At 37.2% G+C, this 17212-nt stretch overlaps 1 protein-coding gene across 1 annotated transcript in view; it reads left to right on the top strand.

Moving 5' to 3' along the window:
- Positions 1–14985, top strand: part of LOC142356223 (solute carrier family 41 member 1-like) — a 26844-nt gene extending 11859 nt beyond the window's left edge. Inside the window, exons 3-7 of the mRNA XM_075408177.1 lie at positions 4625–4772; positions 5395–5673; positions 7778–8049; positions 11111–11293; positions 14447–14985. Coding sequence (XP_075264292.1) covers positions 4625–4772; positions 5395–5673; positions 7778–8049; positions 11111–11293; positions 14447–14629 — 1065 coding nt within the window. The 3' untranslated portion in view covers positions 14630–14985. The remainder of the gene's footprint in view (positions 1–4624; positions 4773–5394; positions 5674–7777; positions 8050–11110; positions 11294–14446) is intronic.
- Positions 14986–17212: the final 2227 nt, after the last annotated feature.

Raw genomic sequence — 17212 nt, 5'->3', positions numbered from 1 at the left:
AACTTTGAAGTCATGTTTTGCCCGCAATTCATGTTGTTGGCGTACTGGCATTTGGTCGCTTTAATGTCAGTTTCCATTGAGTTTTTAAAACGGCAAAAGGTAGCCTATTATTTTCGTTTTTTGTTAATTTTAAAACAAATTCCGCTCTGTGTTTAAAAAGACATGTTTTTTTTTAGTTTTGACATTAGTTGTTACCCCCTCTGTCGTCTGTTTGCTTAGTTACAATAATAGCCGATTTCACAAGCACTTCTATTGCGACACCTTTTGATGCATTTAATTTCTTTGTTTTGCAGCTAATAGTTGGTTTGTTTGGACACCATTTGCTTCCGAAAGGTTGTTGTCGATTTTTTAAAAGTAATTTCTGCATTTTATAGTATTTTTAATTTCTCTCGATAAATTTATTTTGAAGCAATTATTGTAAACATGGGAGTCTTTTTATGAAAAATTTGTGCTTGACCGTTTTGTTCTGAAACATTTTTTCTATTTTACATTTCGAGTGACCTTTTCACGCTTGACTTAAGTTTCTCTTAAAACAACAGCAATTGTAAGATAACCTATCGCAACGACTTGACAGCACACTTTGACTTTTAATATAATTTGCTGGGATTTGCAACACGTGCGTTTGCAATTTAGCAACTCTTATAATCTGGAACACTTTAAAGAAAAAAGAACATTTTTCTTGCTTTCCCTTCTATTGTTTTTCTTAGTTTATTTTATGTTATAATTTAAACTGATTTTTCAATTGTCGAGTTAATGAATTACAAAAGCGTTAGTTCGTATTTTATGAATTTTTAATGGTCTTTTGTTTTTTTTTAAGGACGCAAATTTTGTCTGGCCATGAAATGATTTCTCGTGCGTCGTTGGTTCGTTTTTTTTTCGTGTGTGCTTGGCTTTTGTTCAGCATTTTTTGGCAATGAAAAGTTTTGTGCGTGAATTGTTATACCGTTTTTTCCCATTTTTATACGGTTAAAATTCTTACCATTCAAAAAAGGGTCAATTAAGAGAAAGCCCCTCCCCTAAAAGGGTAGTCGGTCAACTCAGGGGCTGCAAGTCAACTCCTATGTGTGTTTATAAATTCTGACAGTAGTCAAAAATTGAAGCATCAGATGCAAGAGATAAAGAAAATAAAGCATCAGAATTATAAACAAAATAGATATGGTAAATAGCAGTTAAAGTATAATGTGTCGTGATTTTGAATCAAGATTAGAAAAAATATAGAGCATTTAGCACTACAGCCTCCATTGCTCTACAATGGTTCCTATTGACGCTTCTACTGCAGGAAGCCGGCGCAGGGAGCGCGCGCTACGGAGGCAGAGTATGGAGTTAAGCAAAAGAGCGAAACTTAACTTTGTCCATATATACGTGATCACGTCCGAATATGAATCTTCTTTCTTATCGCGGATTCTGGAAGCTAATCTCTGTATGCCTTTTGATGCTGACGGACCAGCTCCTCCTGTACACAAGAAAATCAGATTAACGGACAGAATGTGGCTTTCTCGAAATCGATTATCTTTTGTTCGTATTTCATCTTCTTGATGGACTCGTGATATTTGTAGGAATCGGATATGCTTCTTGGGCAACTCTTCGCATACGGATTAAACACTTTCACATCAAAAGAACTTTCTGCTGAAGCTTGAATCGAAGAAACCATTAGCTTTGATATCTAGTCGAGCGTCGTCATCAATAGAGGTAGTTCTACTTGCGAATGTTCCCCTTGCAAGTACTCTAGACAGGGCTCTACTTCGACATCATCGCAGACGTCATTGAGCAGGTTGGCAAAAGAGTCACGGATGTCATTGTGTCTTATGTGCCTATAGCCACCTTTTGGACAATGATGAGCATGCGCTACATTAAAGTTTCCTCCACTTGCGCATCTTTATGGCAATTTTACGGGATCCCATCCATATCTAAGAGCAATTCCATCTCAAAACTCTCCCTTGGTCAAATCAAAATGGTATCTTTTCAATGGAAGTGCGTTTAGCCAGCATGATGCTCCTTATTCCATAGTCAAGTCTAGAGAATATGCTTCTTTATCATTGATGAGATCTTTGATTGCCAACTTTTTTCGCTCGAGCTTGTTCCTGTATTTTTTTCTGATTTTCTGAAGGATTTTTTCCTGATGAAACATCTATAGCGTTATGATTCTGTAACGGCTCACAAATCTGAATAGATCTTTCATATTCGTTTGCCCTGTCTCCAGGAAGAAGAATGCTTAGCCCACCTTCTTTAAGAGGAAGAGAGAAAACCTTCCGGTATCTGTCATTGTAAGAGGGATGATTCAACATTGAAGGTATAAAATTTTTATCATTTATTTTTTCGGCTTCCCTCAGCAGACTGTCTGTGTTTGGAGTAGTCCTAGCAATAAAAATCAATTTGTGTTGCAATCCGTTTGTAAATGATTTGTACACATTCTGAGGGGACACCTTACTATGTTTGGCGAGCTTCTCAAGCTTGTTAGAGTAGTTCACTGACTTTTCTGTCAGAAAATTGTTATAGCTTTTATCAGAACCAATAACTGAACCCAGAACTCGATCACCTTCATTAACATCAACATCTAATCCCGAAAAAACTTTGTTGGTCTTCTCAACAAACTCAGGTTTTGTAATAAGATGACATTTGATCACATTATAACCGAATGCACCTCCATGTTCATAGAGCTTATATAGCACGATTCGCCGTGATTCAAGGCTACCGGCCATATTACCGTCATCTGCGTACCATTTTTGAGTCAATGTTTGATCTTCGAGCGTGTCGATGAGAGGAAGTGTAGCAACTCCGTACATTGCCATGTCTATTGGATCACCTTGTATTGTTCCTTCTTGCAATTTGATTACTCTTTAATGAAGGAAAAGGTCTGATGGTGTCTTATAAGAGTTTCTGATGTTTTCTAGAGCCAGATCTCTATTCAAGCTACTAAACGACATGCAGTTGAAGGCCTTGATTCATGAGTTGGAGGCCTTGATTGCTTTTGTCGTTCTTCTTTCACAGTTTGCATTCCAGCTCAAAGTATCCGTGACCACCAGACCTGAGCGCCAGCAAAAATTTGTTACAGAAGAAAAGCAATCAAAAAATGAAGGTGCAAAAAATGATCGGCAACATTCAAATAGTTGATAAAGCAGGTTCCAATACAGCTTAAACTTACTCGAGTGGTAAGAAATATTGGAGGCTTTACAATTGTTTTTTTATATGATTGATGGCCTTTGGAACATTTAAGTTTTGATTCCAAATAGCAACAAATAGCATTTTTATTTTATATTACTTGACACTTAAAATTTTATTCCAGAGTTAATTTGGGTCTTTTCCATTATAGCACCACCATTTTTGTGAGCGCCAGATCTCGATTCAAGCCATTAAACGCGTTCCTGGCATCAATCGGTAGGATCCCTTCAGTACGATTGTCAAGAAAGCGCCGCCGGAGTGCATGGATAGCATGTTCGATGCCACTCTGTTGTCCAAGGCACATCTCTACGTTTCCCCCAAGTAATTGGAGATCTCGTTTAACTTACTTCACTATACTCCTACTTATAATTCGTCTTAAGACCTCGCCAATGCCAATTGGTCGAACCCCAGGGCACTTATTTAGTGCAATCAGACGACAAGCGTTATAAGAATTCAAGAAATTTAATTCTTCGGTGGCAATTCTGATTGCAAGTTTGGACACTGTTTTGCAAAGATCGATGGAGGAAGATTTGTATGATGGTCAAAAGTCGTCTCCATTCGCCTGCATCAAGACCGGACTGCCATTCGTTTCAATTGCGGCGCGTTTTATTTTAGAGCCAATCATTTTTCAAAAATAGAAGGATGGAACGGCAAATCCCGATTTTTCAGGTCAGTTACTACGTATTTAAGATCAGCTTTCTGACTACATGGATGCTTTTCTTGTAGAAGATCGATTACGGTGCAGTTGTTTCCTTTGATAGTCACTTTATCGGATAGCACACCGCCCTTTGCATCGTCTGAGAGACATCGTACAGCATTCGATATCTTATCAGACTCCATTTGTTTGTCAAAGGCTTTAAATTCATCCACTTCTCGTTTTCTATTTAATTTCCTTAAGCGTTCCTGAAGTGCTTTGGCCTCAATAAAAAGGTCGTCGAATTTGCACCTGATCCACAGATCGAGCCTTCTAGACAAAGTTTTTGTTATTGAAGCATTATTTTCACTTTTGAATCTTGCGAGAAGTAAATGCGGCATTATCATTGTGAAAATCATAGCGCATTCAGTCTGAGGCCCATCGTCATGCGTCCTGCTGAGAATGATGTTCATAACATCTGCAATTTTGAAGCCTACTTTATTTTTCTAATGGTAAAAAAATTGGTTTCCAGTGAACTATTTCGTTCTATATTTTCCGTAGTGTTTCTATTTGTTCGTCTTAGAAATTTTTCCAAAAGTCGCATGGTTCCGGGGGTGTCTCAATTCTTACCATTCAAGCGTTTTTTTTAAAAAATTTTTGGAATTGAAGGGATAATGTGATCTCATGCTCGGTTGAGATGGTTTTATATCAAACTTTACGGGACGCTGAAGTATGGCCATCGTCCGTGTAACATGAGCAAATCAACAAATCTTACATTGAAAACTTGGTCAATACTCTGAGCATTCATATCTGTATGTTTGGTTGTTCTAGCTACAGTCGACAGTCGTGGGTCTATTGGCGGCTGTGATAGCGTACGTGTTGGCTTTGGTTCAAAGCATGCACTTTTTACAAATGCACAATGCTGTCGTGCTTTGCTCTTCCTCCGTCATCACCTCAATCCTCGTCAACATCACACTAAGTAAGCAACAAGGTTTCAAATGTTTATTAGTTGCTCCCGAACGAAATTTGTAACAATTGTTGTCGTGTTTCCAAAATTTTTTGCATGACCGTTTTATTCCTAAATGTTCGCCTGAGCAAGTTTACTTTTTAACTGACTTTTTCAACTCTTGATTTTGTTCGTTTTGCTTGATCTATATTGCGTAGCTGGCTGAAGCATGTTGCAATTAAATCAAGCATCCGCTTGTCGTTCTACAGTCATTTGGGAATTCGTGCGACGTTGGTCGGTTAAGGTTATTACTTGTCACTGAAATTCTACTTTATTATCATATCACTTCAGAACATGAGAACTCTTGGAACGCTGTTTGATGAAAAAGAGAACTTGAGTTCAGAATCTTTTTGGCATGCTCTGAAATTTGGGGTCTTTCCCATTACAGCCCCCCCCCCCCCCAACTTAGTGGTCAGATAACCTATAGACCCCCTCCCCCAATCATGGTAAATATACCATAATAGGGGGCTATATTTTCATGAGGGGGTCTATAATGGGAAAGACCCGAAATTTGATATGAAAACCCTGCATAATACTTTCTAAAAATTATGCTACTAAATATTTTGTTTACTTTGACGATTTTAACACTTTTCAGGTATTTTGATGATCGCAGTGGTGTGTATGTCTCGCAAACTGAATCTGAATCCGGACAACATTGCGACTCCTGTAGCAGCCAGTCTGGGTGACCTCATCACTATCTCCATTCTGGCATTCGTGGCCTCCTTCTTCCACGAGACAATCGAGGAGCTATTCTACGTCCAGATTGGCTTCATTCTGTTCATCGTGGCCATTATCCCTCTTTGGATGCATCTCTGTCATCGAAACCCCTCAGTCAGTGACGTCATCAAACAAAGCTGGGTTCCTATCATTTCAGGTGAAGCAAGCACGCGGTGTTAATATGACCTCTGGAATTTTTTTTCGTATTTTTCCTTTCATATTGTTCAATAGCCGCCGTTAGCCTCTCACGGCTGTTATTTAGGCGCTCTCCTTTTGACGATTAGAAGAGGAGTATTGGTGGAGCTTCTTTTTTGACCGGTAATTTTTTTGGAGTGTATTTGATTAAACAGGAAGTGAAATGCGTGAAAACAAAGTGCTTAGGTCAAATTTCTGAAGAGCACAGAGAAGAGATAGTGGTTTTCTGTTCTAGCTATATTTTTGAGAGAGAGCGAAAAAAGTAGGTGTGAAAAAAATTCGTTAAGCGAGCGAAATTTTTTGATCACGTGAGGCATTTTCAGAGCAGTTTTTTTAGTTTAAACTCTAACTTTTTCGGTCAAATATGTTTTACTTTTTTACCCAAACTTGTAATAGTGCGTCTGAATGCTTTTTTGACTATCCGAATCAAAAAATGATGTTATAGATTCACTTTTGAGTTATTTTTGCCATGTTGTAAGCTTTTTTAGCAGCTTTTGTATTCTTGTTCAATTTGTTCTAGCGTTTGGGGAGTTCTGTGGTTCAAATTAACTTTTTTGGTGGTTTTGGTTAGCTGGCGATATAATTGTTTCTGATTTTTCGTTGTTTTTTGAAAGATAATTGAGTAAATTTAATCAATTTTTGACCGTTTGTGTCTGTTTTTTTTAATTTTTTGAATGTTTTTGCTCATTTTAAGTTTATCGCTAAAGTTTTCTAAAGTTTGGAGCCATTTTTGTAGGTTTTTCTCCTAAAAGATGCCTTTGAAGGCCAGAGAGGGCACTTATCACTGACATAGACAATACATTTTTTTAAAGTTTTTTTCGGGATATTTTTTCTTTCTTTGCATTTTTTTGTGTTTTAGTAAGTTTTTATCAGCTGTTGGTTAAGTCCCTGAACAGAAGTAGTGATAAAATTTATTTGCCAAATAATTGATGGGAAATAGCATTTGTGGATAATTTTGTTCAAAATTTTTTTTTCGAAAAAATGTTTTTTCTACATTGTCCTTCATTTTTTTCCTTTCCTCGGTTTTTTCTATATGATCTAATGTGTTGTTTTTTCTGTTAATTGCAGTCGTTTATTGATTGTGAACTAACTTTTTCAAAGAGTTTTTGTCAGTAGTTGTTTTGGAGCCGCAATTCGTCATAAAATTTTTATCAGTTTCTTTATCAGTTGTCAGCGAATATTACATTGCTAATTTGCCTGATATTGTTTCAAATGATTCAAATAATCAATTAGGAGGTTCATCACGCTTGTTAGGGTAGTCAATTTCCTACTCCGAGTCGTTTCCGGAAGTCTTCCGACTATGTTTTATTTTAATTCGCTTTTCCTTTTGATTACGTTTTTCGTTTTACAGAAGTCACTATTTTCACTATGACTTCTGACTTACTTCACTCACAGTTTAAATTGAATGGGTTTAAATTCTGTCACGTATTGAATTACGTAATGTAGTTAGTGAATACGATCAAAGTCAAAAGAGCAGAATCAAAAGAAACGGGATAAACATGTGAAGCCCGGATATTAAGTCATAATGCTTTAGGTTATCAAAATTCATTAAAGCGTTTGCTAGCTGGCATTAGTATTATACTTAATATCCTTCAGTTTAGAAGTTGAATGAAGTGTAATTGTAAAATTTAACCAATTATGCAGGGTTTACACACCAAATAAGAACACTCTGACACTTAGAAAAATTCTGTCAATTTTTGTCTCTTAATTTTTTTTCTTTGTTTGTTCCCAATGTGCGTCAAGCGTGTCAACAGCGGCTATTTTCTGGAAATTTGCCAGCTATGTTTACTTTTTACGAATAACCAATTGTTGTTGGGGGGATGAAAGAAATGTTAATAGCTCAAATGTTGAATACCCATTAAAAGGTTTTCTTAAGTTTGATAATTTTTGTACAGGTTTTAGTATAGTATAGTAAATTTAGTATAGTTTTTGTAATAACTTTACGAGATTAGTGGGAGCTAATATTTGCCGATATTCAATTTTTAATAAACATTGAGAGTCTGTTCTTTTTTCAGCTGTTATTACTAGTTTGTGCTCAGTTAACCGTATTTTTTGTTTGCTTCTAGCTATGGTCATCAGCTCAATGGGTGGTCTCATTCTGGACAAAGCTCAAAAGGGCTTCAAAACGTTTGCAGCCTTCAGTCCAGTCATCTGTGGCATCGGTGGAAACTTGGTAGCCATCCAGGCATCCAGAATATGCACTTACCTTCATGCACACAACTCCAGGGGTAACTCTATGCACTACAAGACTCTGAGTAATGAGAGTAGTGATGATTCAGGGAATGGTCACAAAAGTGAGAGTACAAGTTGTGAGGATGCAGAACAGACTTGGTCTCAAGTAAGTCTGAATTTTTTATTAGCTGGTTGGCGTTTTTGCTAGTGCTATGCTTTTTGTTAGATACCTGCAGGTTGAGGGATCGATCCATAGACATCATCATTTGACATCAAATGAAATATGGTTTAACATTATAAATTCCTATGATGTGAAGGGTGGTTCCTAGAGTTTGACCCCTCCCCTTTCAAAAACCCCATTATGTGTTGATATTTAAGAAAACGACTCAGTTTGCCAAAAAAGCATAAAGTCTGAAACGAATTTGACAATCCGACTGGTCATCAATATAATCAGTGCTGCAGAATTTTGAAACTAGGATCAAATAGAATTCTGTTGATTGGCGATTTCAGACACATTTTGTGCTTTGATACACTGTCCCGAGGTTTTATTTGTGACGTACTGCCTTGGTAACATTTGAGAGAAATTTCGCCAATGCACGTCAGCTGTGGTGTGTTTGAGAGCTTACAATTTTTGTTTGATGGACAATTATTACACTACCAAGAATAAGTTTCCCGATTTTTCCCTCATTGAGTTACTACTGTAATTTGAAGTCGTATTTATTATTAATTGCTCTCAAACGAAGTTTGTAGCAATTATATTAGTCATGTCGGTCTTTTTCTAATGCGATTTTTCGCTTGAACGATTTTTCGTCTGACGCTTTTGACTTTTCGTCCTCAAAAACGGGATAAACAGGTAGCGCCCAGCGGGCATTAAGTGCTCTTAGAGCCTTTCAGCTCTGTTTCAGCTCAAACTGTCTTGGAGACTTATACTTATGGTGTGAAGGGCGGTTCTTAGAGGTTGAAGACACCCCCACTGCTGACCCCCCCACTATTGTCCCCAACCCCTCCCACCGCGCTGTTGCCCCCACCCCACTGTTGCCCCACCCTCCCCCATCAGCCCCCGGTGCAATCTCCTCCCCCGTGGCTAGCTACTGACGAACAACCGCCTGCTAAAAACGCAAATCTATACTATTTTGCAATTTTTTTCAATTTCTTTGAAAATTTTTTTATGTTTATCAGCCCTAGGTGCCAAGGAACCTCCTTTATGTTTTAATAATAAGCTACTCTATAGTTTATAGTGGTAATGAAATGGTTTCAACATTTTAACATCACGAATTTTAGCATTTTTGTGACAAAACGTGCAATTTCAAATTTTTTGACTTTTTTCTTTATTGAGGTCTTTCCAGTCCCAGGGGCCAGAAAACATCCTAAGGGGTTTAATAGTAATTTACTGACAAATTTTTATTGACCAAGGAATAGTTTTTCAACTTTTTAATGTCACAAATTTTAGCAATTTTTTGATAAAACTGCTTTCTTCAAGTTTTTTTGAAAATTTTTGTCATTTTTTTTAGTTTTTTTTCGGCCTCAAGAGCCAAAGAACCTCTTTTGTGGTTTGAAAATAGGTTACTGTTCAATTTCTGTGTTATATATATCATTATTCAGGCAGGAAAACTCCGTTAGGGATTGATAATAAGTTGCTGGATAATTTGTGTTGGCCATGGATTACTTTTTAACTTTTTAATATCACAATTTCTAGCCTCAAGAGCCACGGAACGTCCTCTAGGGTTTGATAGTTTGTTACTGCATAGTTTATAGATGTAATGGAATGTTCTTCAAGATTTTAATTTCAAGAATTTCAGCAATTTTTTTAAAGTATTTGCAATTTTTTTATGTTTTTTAATATTTTCCAGCAGCATAGGCCCTGGGACCTGCTCCAAGATTTGGTAATAGGCTGCTGTATAGTTAATGGGATGGTGATCAACTTTTTTTATGACTCCAGTTTTTGTCATTTTGGGATAAATCTTCAATTTTTTTGGAAAATTTTTATGTTCCAAGTGTGGATCTTTATGAGCCTGTGAAACTGTTTCAGGCTTAAAAAAACAGGGATACCGAACAGTCTCTTGAGACAATGAGATGGTTGTTAAGATTTTAATCTCTTAAGTTTAAGCAAGATTTTGTTCAAATTTGCAATTTTTTCCAAAATTTTATTATTTTGTCCTTTTCTGAGTTTGACGACTATTACTGGCCAACGAAACTCTTCAGGTCTTGGCGATGGGTTACTTGACAGAACTATCGACACAAACATTGTTTTAAATTTTTTTTTGTACTGTGAAGTTGAAAACTTCTATTTTGAAATTTGCCTTTTTCAGTTTTTTTATATGATTTATTTACTAACAAGGCTAGAAAATTAGAAGTTGCAGAGTCGAATCCCCTCATGAAAAATATTCTTGTCTCTCTTTCTCTCTCTCTCTGTCGTTTAGGGTTTTTTCGTTCTCTTTCTCGCTCCCGTTTTGTCTCTCTATCTGTCTCTCTCTCTCTCTCTCTCTCTCTCTCTCTCTCTCTCTCTCTTTGTTTATGCCGCACTTCAGCTGCTGCTATGTGGCGTAATGTCATCATCTCTGATCCTCATTAATAATGAGTTATAGTAGAATTGTTTTTTTAATCATATATGACCTAACAGTCTCTTTTTAGGAAATAATTGCTAATTGCCGTCAAATGCAATTTGTAGCAAATATATTAATCCTGTTTGTCTCTTTTATGCAATTTTTCTCTTGGCAGTTCGTTCGTCTGACCCATTTGACTTTCGTCTTCAGAAACGCGATAAAGAGGTAGTCACTAAAGCGTGGCTAGCTGCTGACGAAGGCAACCGCTTGCCGGTCATTTGAGAGCAATTCGCTCGGCGTTAGTCGGTTATGTTTATTAATTGCTCTTGAACGAAGTTTATAGCAATTATTGTAAGCGTGTTGGTCTTTTTTAATGCAAAATTTTCGCCTGACCGTTTTTGCGCTTTGACCGTAAATTTGTTGACTTCTCAAGTGACTTTTTCACGCGTTCGTTCTTCATTTTGAGTAATCTCTATTGCTCGCACTCCGAAGTAAAGCTTGTTGCTAATATAAAATCGGTTGCAGCATAGATAAAAGAAGGGCCTGATATCTGAGTGGACAGTGCATATGGTTATGGAACGGGAGGGTGATGGTTCGAAACTCGGCGGGGTAAAATGGTTTCCCACCTGCCTGTCGTTCGAGAGCAATTCTTCCGACATTTGTCAGTTTGTTTTGAATTAACAGGTGAACAGGCGGCTACTGACGACTTTTAACTGCAACTCCAATCCACATTACAAAAGTGCGGTGGTTCTGCTGGCTTTAGTAGTGCCTGGTGATCTTCTGTTTGTGGCTCTGCAGACCAAAGTGTCTTCTCTCAACCTACCAGTGCTCTTTTACGCCATCTTCTGCTTCGTATCATTTCTTCAGGTACCAATATGCAGAGTTATCTTGGTCTTCGTAGTTGCAAGCGCGGATCTATTCTGTTCTGCCCCTCAACCCCCCCCCCCCCCACCTAGTGTTTTTTACGCCCCCAGTTACAAATTCTATGTTGTTATAAAACACGTTACTATGTAAAAAAATAAAAAAAATAGCACATGCGCGCCTTGGGGGGGGGGGGGGGGGGTCAAAAGATATAAGCTCACTAAGTTGGGGGGGGGGGGGGGGGGGTTGAAAGCAGAATAGATCCGCAAGCGCTTTTTGTTACTACCAACAGTCTAATGAAACGTACCAGTATTAGTCTTAATACGTCTTAATACTCAGTGCATATCAGCTTAACAGTCCATAATAAACTTTTTATGCGCTTAAAAATAAACTGAAGCGCATCATTATGTGGCCAGTGTCCGACAATTTGACGTTTTATGAAAACGAGAGACAATATTTCGTCACATTTTTAAAAATTTTGCGTAGCCGATTTTTCGCGTTGAAAATTAGTTGCTCAAATCGTGGCATTATATTGTAGAAAATGCATCAATTTTGTCACTAGCCCGATGTTCATCAGTAATTAATTCAGACTCGATTCAAAGGTTGCATTGTGTTTGTGGACAATGATATGGCTAATTGCTAAACTGCTTATTATCTTCTTAATCCACAGTTGATATCGAGAGGGACATTTCTGAAATTAATCATTGATTAGGCTGTCTTTCATTTTGCTCTAATTGACACTCTTAGTTATTAGATTCTGAAACCGCATTCAAAGATGACACGTGGAAATGAAATTCTTATAGCGTGGAAATCAGTGACAAAATATTTTGTCACTATTCGTCACCCTAGCCCCCCCCCCCCCCCAAAAAAAAACACGCATCATGGATACTGGTGACGTAAATAACCGAACTCGAAGCAATCTGAACTAACTTTGCTCAGTGCAAACAATTTCCATACACGCTCATAGCCCTAATCTCAAAACATGGTCGTGGAATATATTGACAAAATCGAGTAAATTTACCCAAGAAATCCGAGATTAGTCTAAAATTTTGCGAGCCGTAGTTCCGCCAGCTTCAGCTAAGTTTTAGTACTCGGCCATCATTGTGTCCCAGTGCGCAAAGCCTCAATTAATTTGTATTGGTAGGCTATATAAAGATGCAGATATTTGATTGGTTGAAAGATATTTCTCAAAATTATTTATAGAATTTCAATGATATACTGATCTCACTGTCTTGTCCCTGCTGACTCGAATTCAGCTGTTCAATGAAACTTGCCTAAGAATTTCGTTTTTTTTTTCATTTTTTTACCGGCGCCAACTCGAAATATTGCCTAGCAAAAGCTTTTATTAGAAAAGCAATTCCCCGAAATTTCAATCCGCTATTAGTTTAGCAATGTCATGGCACTGACATAGCACCTTATAAAGGATATAACAATAAGCAAGCAAAGGAGAGGTATCATCGGTTCGAAGTAGTGGTCTCAAACAAAGTTTTTAGCAATTATTTTGCGCTCATAAAACGTTATTAGTCTCCAAGTGTACAATTCACCAAACGCTCTCGGAAGTCATTAAGGGTGATGAGAAGGACATTTTTGGCAGTCTGAGCAACCTAAAAACCCTTCCCCCTGATTTCACATCTCCTGACACCTTCTAACCCCCCTAACGCACCCCCTTTTCTACCCCTCCCCCCGATTAAACAAGGTTTTTGTAATAGCCCGTATCGAACTCCAAGTGTAAATCAGTACTGGGCAGTTGTAAATGCAAGTCTCCCAAGTAATATATTTTACTCGCTTGAACTTTGCTTCTTTCAAGCGTATATTAACGGCGCTGAAGACTTGGCCCAAGTCTGACCATTGTAAAATCAGACTGAACACAAGTCTGACAAGTCAAAAAAGCGACATAAATCAGTCTATGATTCAGTTATGACGAGGAATTGCATTTATACTGGCCCAGTACTGAAACGCACTTAGAGTTAGGTTTCGGGAGCCTAGTTTTATGATGCGCTCTTTGTTGTTAAATACGTATGCAGGAAAATTCTGTGCCGCGCTCAGAATAATATGAGCCTTCTTTTATGAAAATGTTTTCATTAGCAGAAGTAATGAAGAAACCTTTCGGACAATTAAATAGGAAATTACCCATTTTTTCATAGCCTCCTCATTTCCTGATTTGATTTAAGTTTGGCAATTTTTAATCATTCCAAATCGGTATTATGAGCGAAAATGTTAGCTGCTTTAAGGCGTGCAGGTTTTAGTGTAGTCAGCTATCGTCTGGCAGGAAATTCTTCAATAGGTTATAATTCTGATATCCAATTATGTTTGCGGTGCATGCCTCATCGATGTTCGAACTTCTCAAATAATTGCCTCTATTTTGCAATCAGACGCTCCTTGGACGTCTTGCAGTCCGTCCAGCTGAAATCAAAACAGATAAGAGATCTATGACACCCTAAATCGTGAACTATGTTTTGATGCAACGTAAAGTAATTTTTGGATCTACTCTGCCCCCCTCCAGTGTTTTTTACGCCCCCCCCCCCCCACCAGTTACAAATTATATGCTGTTATATAGCACGTTATTATGTAAAAAAATTAGCACGTGCACCTGGGGGGCGTAAAAGATATAAGCCCACTAAGCTGGTGGGGGGCAAAACAGAATAGATCCTAATCTTTTTCTAAGGGTTCAGAAGTTGATTAAAAATTGTCTTTTTTCATCTATACTAGCTTATGTTCAATTTCAAACGTTAGTCCGCTCCAGAGGTTATGAACTTCTTTGTTTTGGATTAAAAATTTCAGCAACTTAAAATTTTGGATAGATGAGAAGCTTTTAATTGCTCTTGAACGAACTTCATAGCAATTAATGTAAACGTGTTGGTCTTTTGAATGCAAATTTTTCGCTGGACCATTTTGAGCTTTTCTTCTAGAACATTCTTTGACTTCTCAATTGAATTTTTCACGCTTTCGTTCTTCATTTTTGAGTGATCTCTATTGCTCTCACTTCGAAGTAAAGCTTGTTGCTAAAATAAAATCGATTTCAGCATAGCAAAAAGTAGGGACTGATAGCCCAGTTGGCAGTGCTTCTGGTCAGGGACCGGGAGTTAACGCATTAAGACAGCTTCACTCTACGATATCGAGTTGGCTATCTTGACGATGATAATTATCTATTGCTTTCAGGTGTTAATATTGTTGATTGTGGCTGATTGGGTTGTTCACGTGATTTGGAAGCTGGGAGACGACCCGGACAATTGCAGTATTCCCTACCTGACCGCCTTCAGTGATCTATTGGGGACGGGGCTGCTATTACTGGGCTATCTCGCGCTCGCATCCGCAGCCGACAACTACGATCGAACTATTTGAGGAGGTCGCTAATCGTATATCAGTAACTTAAACAGAGATTGTGTTTCAGACTATGAAACCCCAACCCAGTTTTGGCCAATAAAAGGTAACTGGTATGAAAGCTGTGCAAATACGCGTAAATCTAGATCTCACGATGATCAACGAAAAATATCTAATCATCTCTCGAACTTTTTTTCTGATCAATATGACTTTTTTTTAAAAAAATTGTGTTGTTATCTGTAGCTTTTCGAAAGTTTAAAATTTTGAGAGACACCCGGATTTCTTTTTGTGAAGAATTCTGTGGTTTTCTGTTTCATTTTCCTTACTTCTTCGTTACCCAGGCTGGAGACCGGCAGTGGGCACACGAGGTAATTCAGACTAGGGATTATGAAACTAATAAACGGGCTGAAAATGTTTTTTCAAAAAAAAACAATCAAGTTGTTCAATTTTTCCGCCGAAAGTAATCCCTTAAGCTTTTCTAATTGCGTTATTGGTTCCACGTTTGTCTCAATCTTTTCCTCGGAAATATTTAACCGCTCGTAGACTATCAAATTGAATGTTTATTAGTTTGGACATCGCTGATGAGGTTGAAGTAAAATTCGCTCGAATTTCGTCATCTTTGGCCTTAGAATGTTCCTTGCCAACATATCGATTCTCGACTATTTCAGTTGCTCTCAGAGGAAGTTGAGGCAAGTATCGTAAACTTTTGTTTTTCGCTTGACCGTTTTGACTTAAGCGCGGACAGGTAAGGAGACTAAAAAAGTCTACTTTACACTCTGCGCAAATTTTTTTCTGATAACAATCAACAGAGAAAGTAAAGTATCAACTGTACTGTATTTACATCTGTATCCAAATTGCTTTTTATAAAACATATCGAATTGTTCTGAAAAAAAGGAGTACAGTCTGTTTTATATTACGTTCGTTGAGTTTACTCATTACGTAAAATAGTGATATCGGATGATCATTGTTTTCGTCTAAATTAAAATCGTCCTCGTGCAAAGGAAAAATTTAAGCTTTGTTCAGTTGAGCTGGAAAAGTTCCTTTTAAAACCGAAATATTTCTTAAAATTTCAAGGTGCCGTGAAATTACGGTTTGGGACACTTTGATTAATGTTGCATATGTCAGCATCACTTATTATTCATTTGGAAGATTATTTCTCTAATTTCATCAACCTTAGTGCTGTACAGGAACATCGAATATTTGATGTCGGAAATCTCGTAATCTCTGCGTTTGCGTTTTCCATTTCGGTAGGGTTTGATTTTATTTATTTGCAAGATGACAGAACAAGAAAACTACTGCTGGTTCTTCTTTTGCACTAAAAATCAATTAAGTTTTGATGTTTGTCTTAAAAGTTTCCATTAGAGGCCTTAAGTAGTATACTTGTTTTAAATATTTTTCTTTTTGCAATATATCGAGCGGTGGTTTAAAGTCTTTCAATGGCGCAGTATCTTCTTTTTGTCTCCAATTTTATGAGCTCTTTCTTTTTGCTCTCACTTTTAGGCCAATTGCAAAACCAATTGGTGTTTCCTCTCTTTGTGAAAATTGTCATTGTGGCAAGCAGCTCATTTACTTCCAAAAATTTTTGATTGAACAACTCAAAAGACAAATTTGGATCATCATGTAAATATATATTTCTTTTAAGAGTAAGCGCACTGCTAAGAGTCAAAAGGTAGTCACCTTTGAGCTTAGGGCATTCTGTAAAATTATTGTCTTTCCACAATGAACTACCCTGACCTCGTTCAATCTTGAAAATTTGATTTTAGAATAACTGGTTAGTGATTACTGAAAGTCTGGTACTCAAGTACATCAATGCTATGATTCAAATTTTACACAATGAATTATTCTATACGTGTTTCAACCGCATTTCTTCTTGCCTCATTCGACTGCATTTCAAAGCCATTTGCTGATATTCAATTAATGTTGTTTTTGTCACTTGATTATCTTCCATAATATCTATCAAAATATCCACAAATAATCATTGAATTTGTCTGCAATTTTGATTTTTCCATGAATTTTTTTGCGTTTTTCTACAAACTTTTGTCATCCGTGCTCTTAGAATGTTCCTTTCCAACATATTCATTCCCGACTATTTCAGTTGCTCTCAGAAGAATTGAGGCAAGTAACGTAAACTTTTGTTTTTCGTTTGACCGTTTTGACTTAAGCGCGGACAAGTAAGGAGACTAAAAATGTCTACTTTATTTTCAAATTTTTCTCTGATAACAATCAACACAAAAGATTACTGAAAGATATTTAACGGAATTATCAGTCTTAGTAAAGAAAAATGAACTTCGTAAGCTCCTCCTTCCCTGTCAAATAAGATGGCAGATCTTGTTTTTTTTGCTTCCTTATTAAGCCTTGAGTGAATAATTCCCTAGGTTTTTAACTTGTACAATTTAGCACCGCGCTGTCGGATTAGGCGTCTTCATATTTTAATTTCAGACAATGTTAGTTCAGCAATTGCCTATTTTTTCTCGTATTCTCTTACAACATTTCAGTTAAAAAACGACTTTGTTAGCGGTTTATTGAATAATGATGAAATTTTCCAAGGGCATCTTTTATCGGTTTACGAATTGCTTATTTATGAAATGCTTCATAGCGAATACT

This window comes from Convolutriloba macropyga, unplaced genomic scaffold, assembly GCF_964194025.1.
Source record: "Convolutriloba macropyga unplaced genomic scaffold, txConMacr16.3 SCAFFOLD_90, whole genome shotgun sequence".
NCBI classification, from domain to species: domain Eukaryota; kingdom Metazoa; phylum Xenacoelomorpha; order Acoela; family Convolutidae; genus Convolutriloba; species Convolutriloba macropyga.
This window is presented reverse-complemented; position numbering and strand designations above follow the sequence as displayed.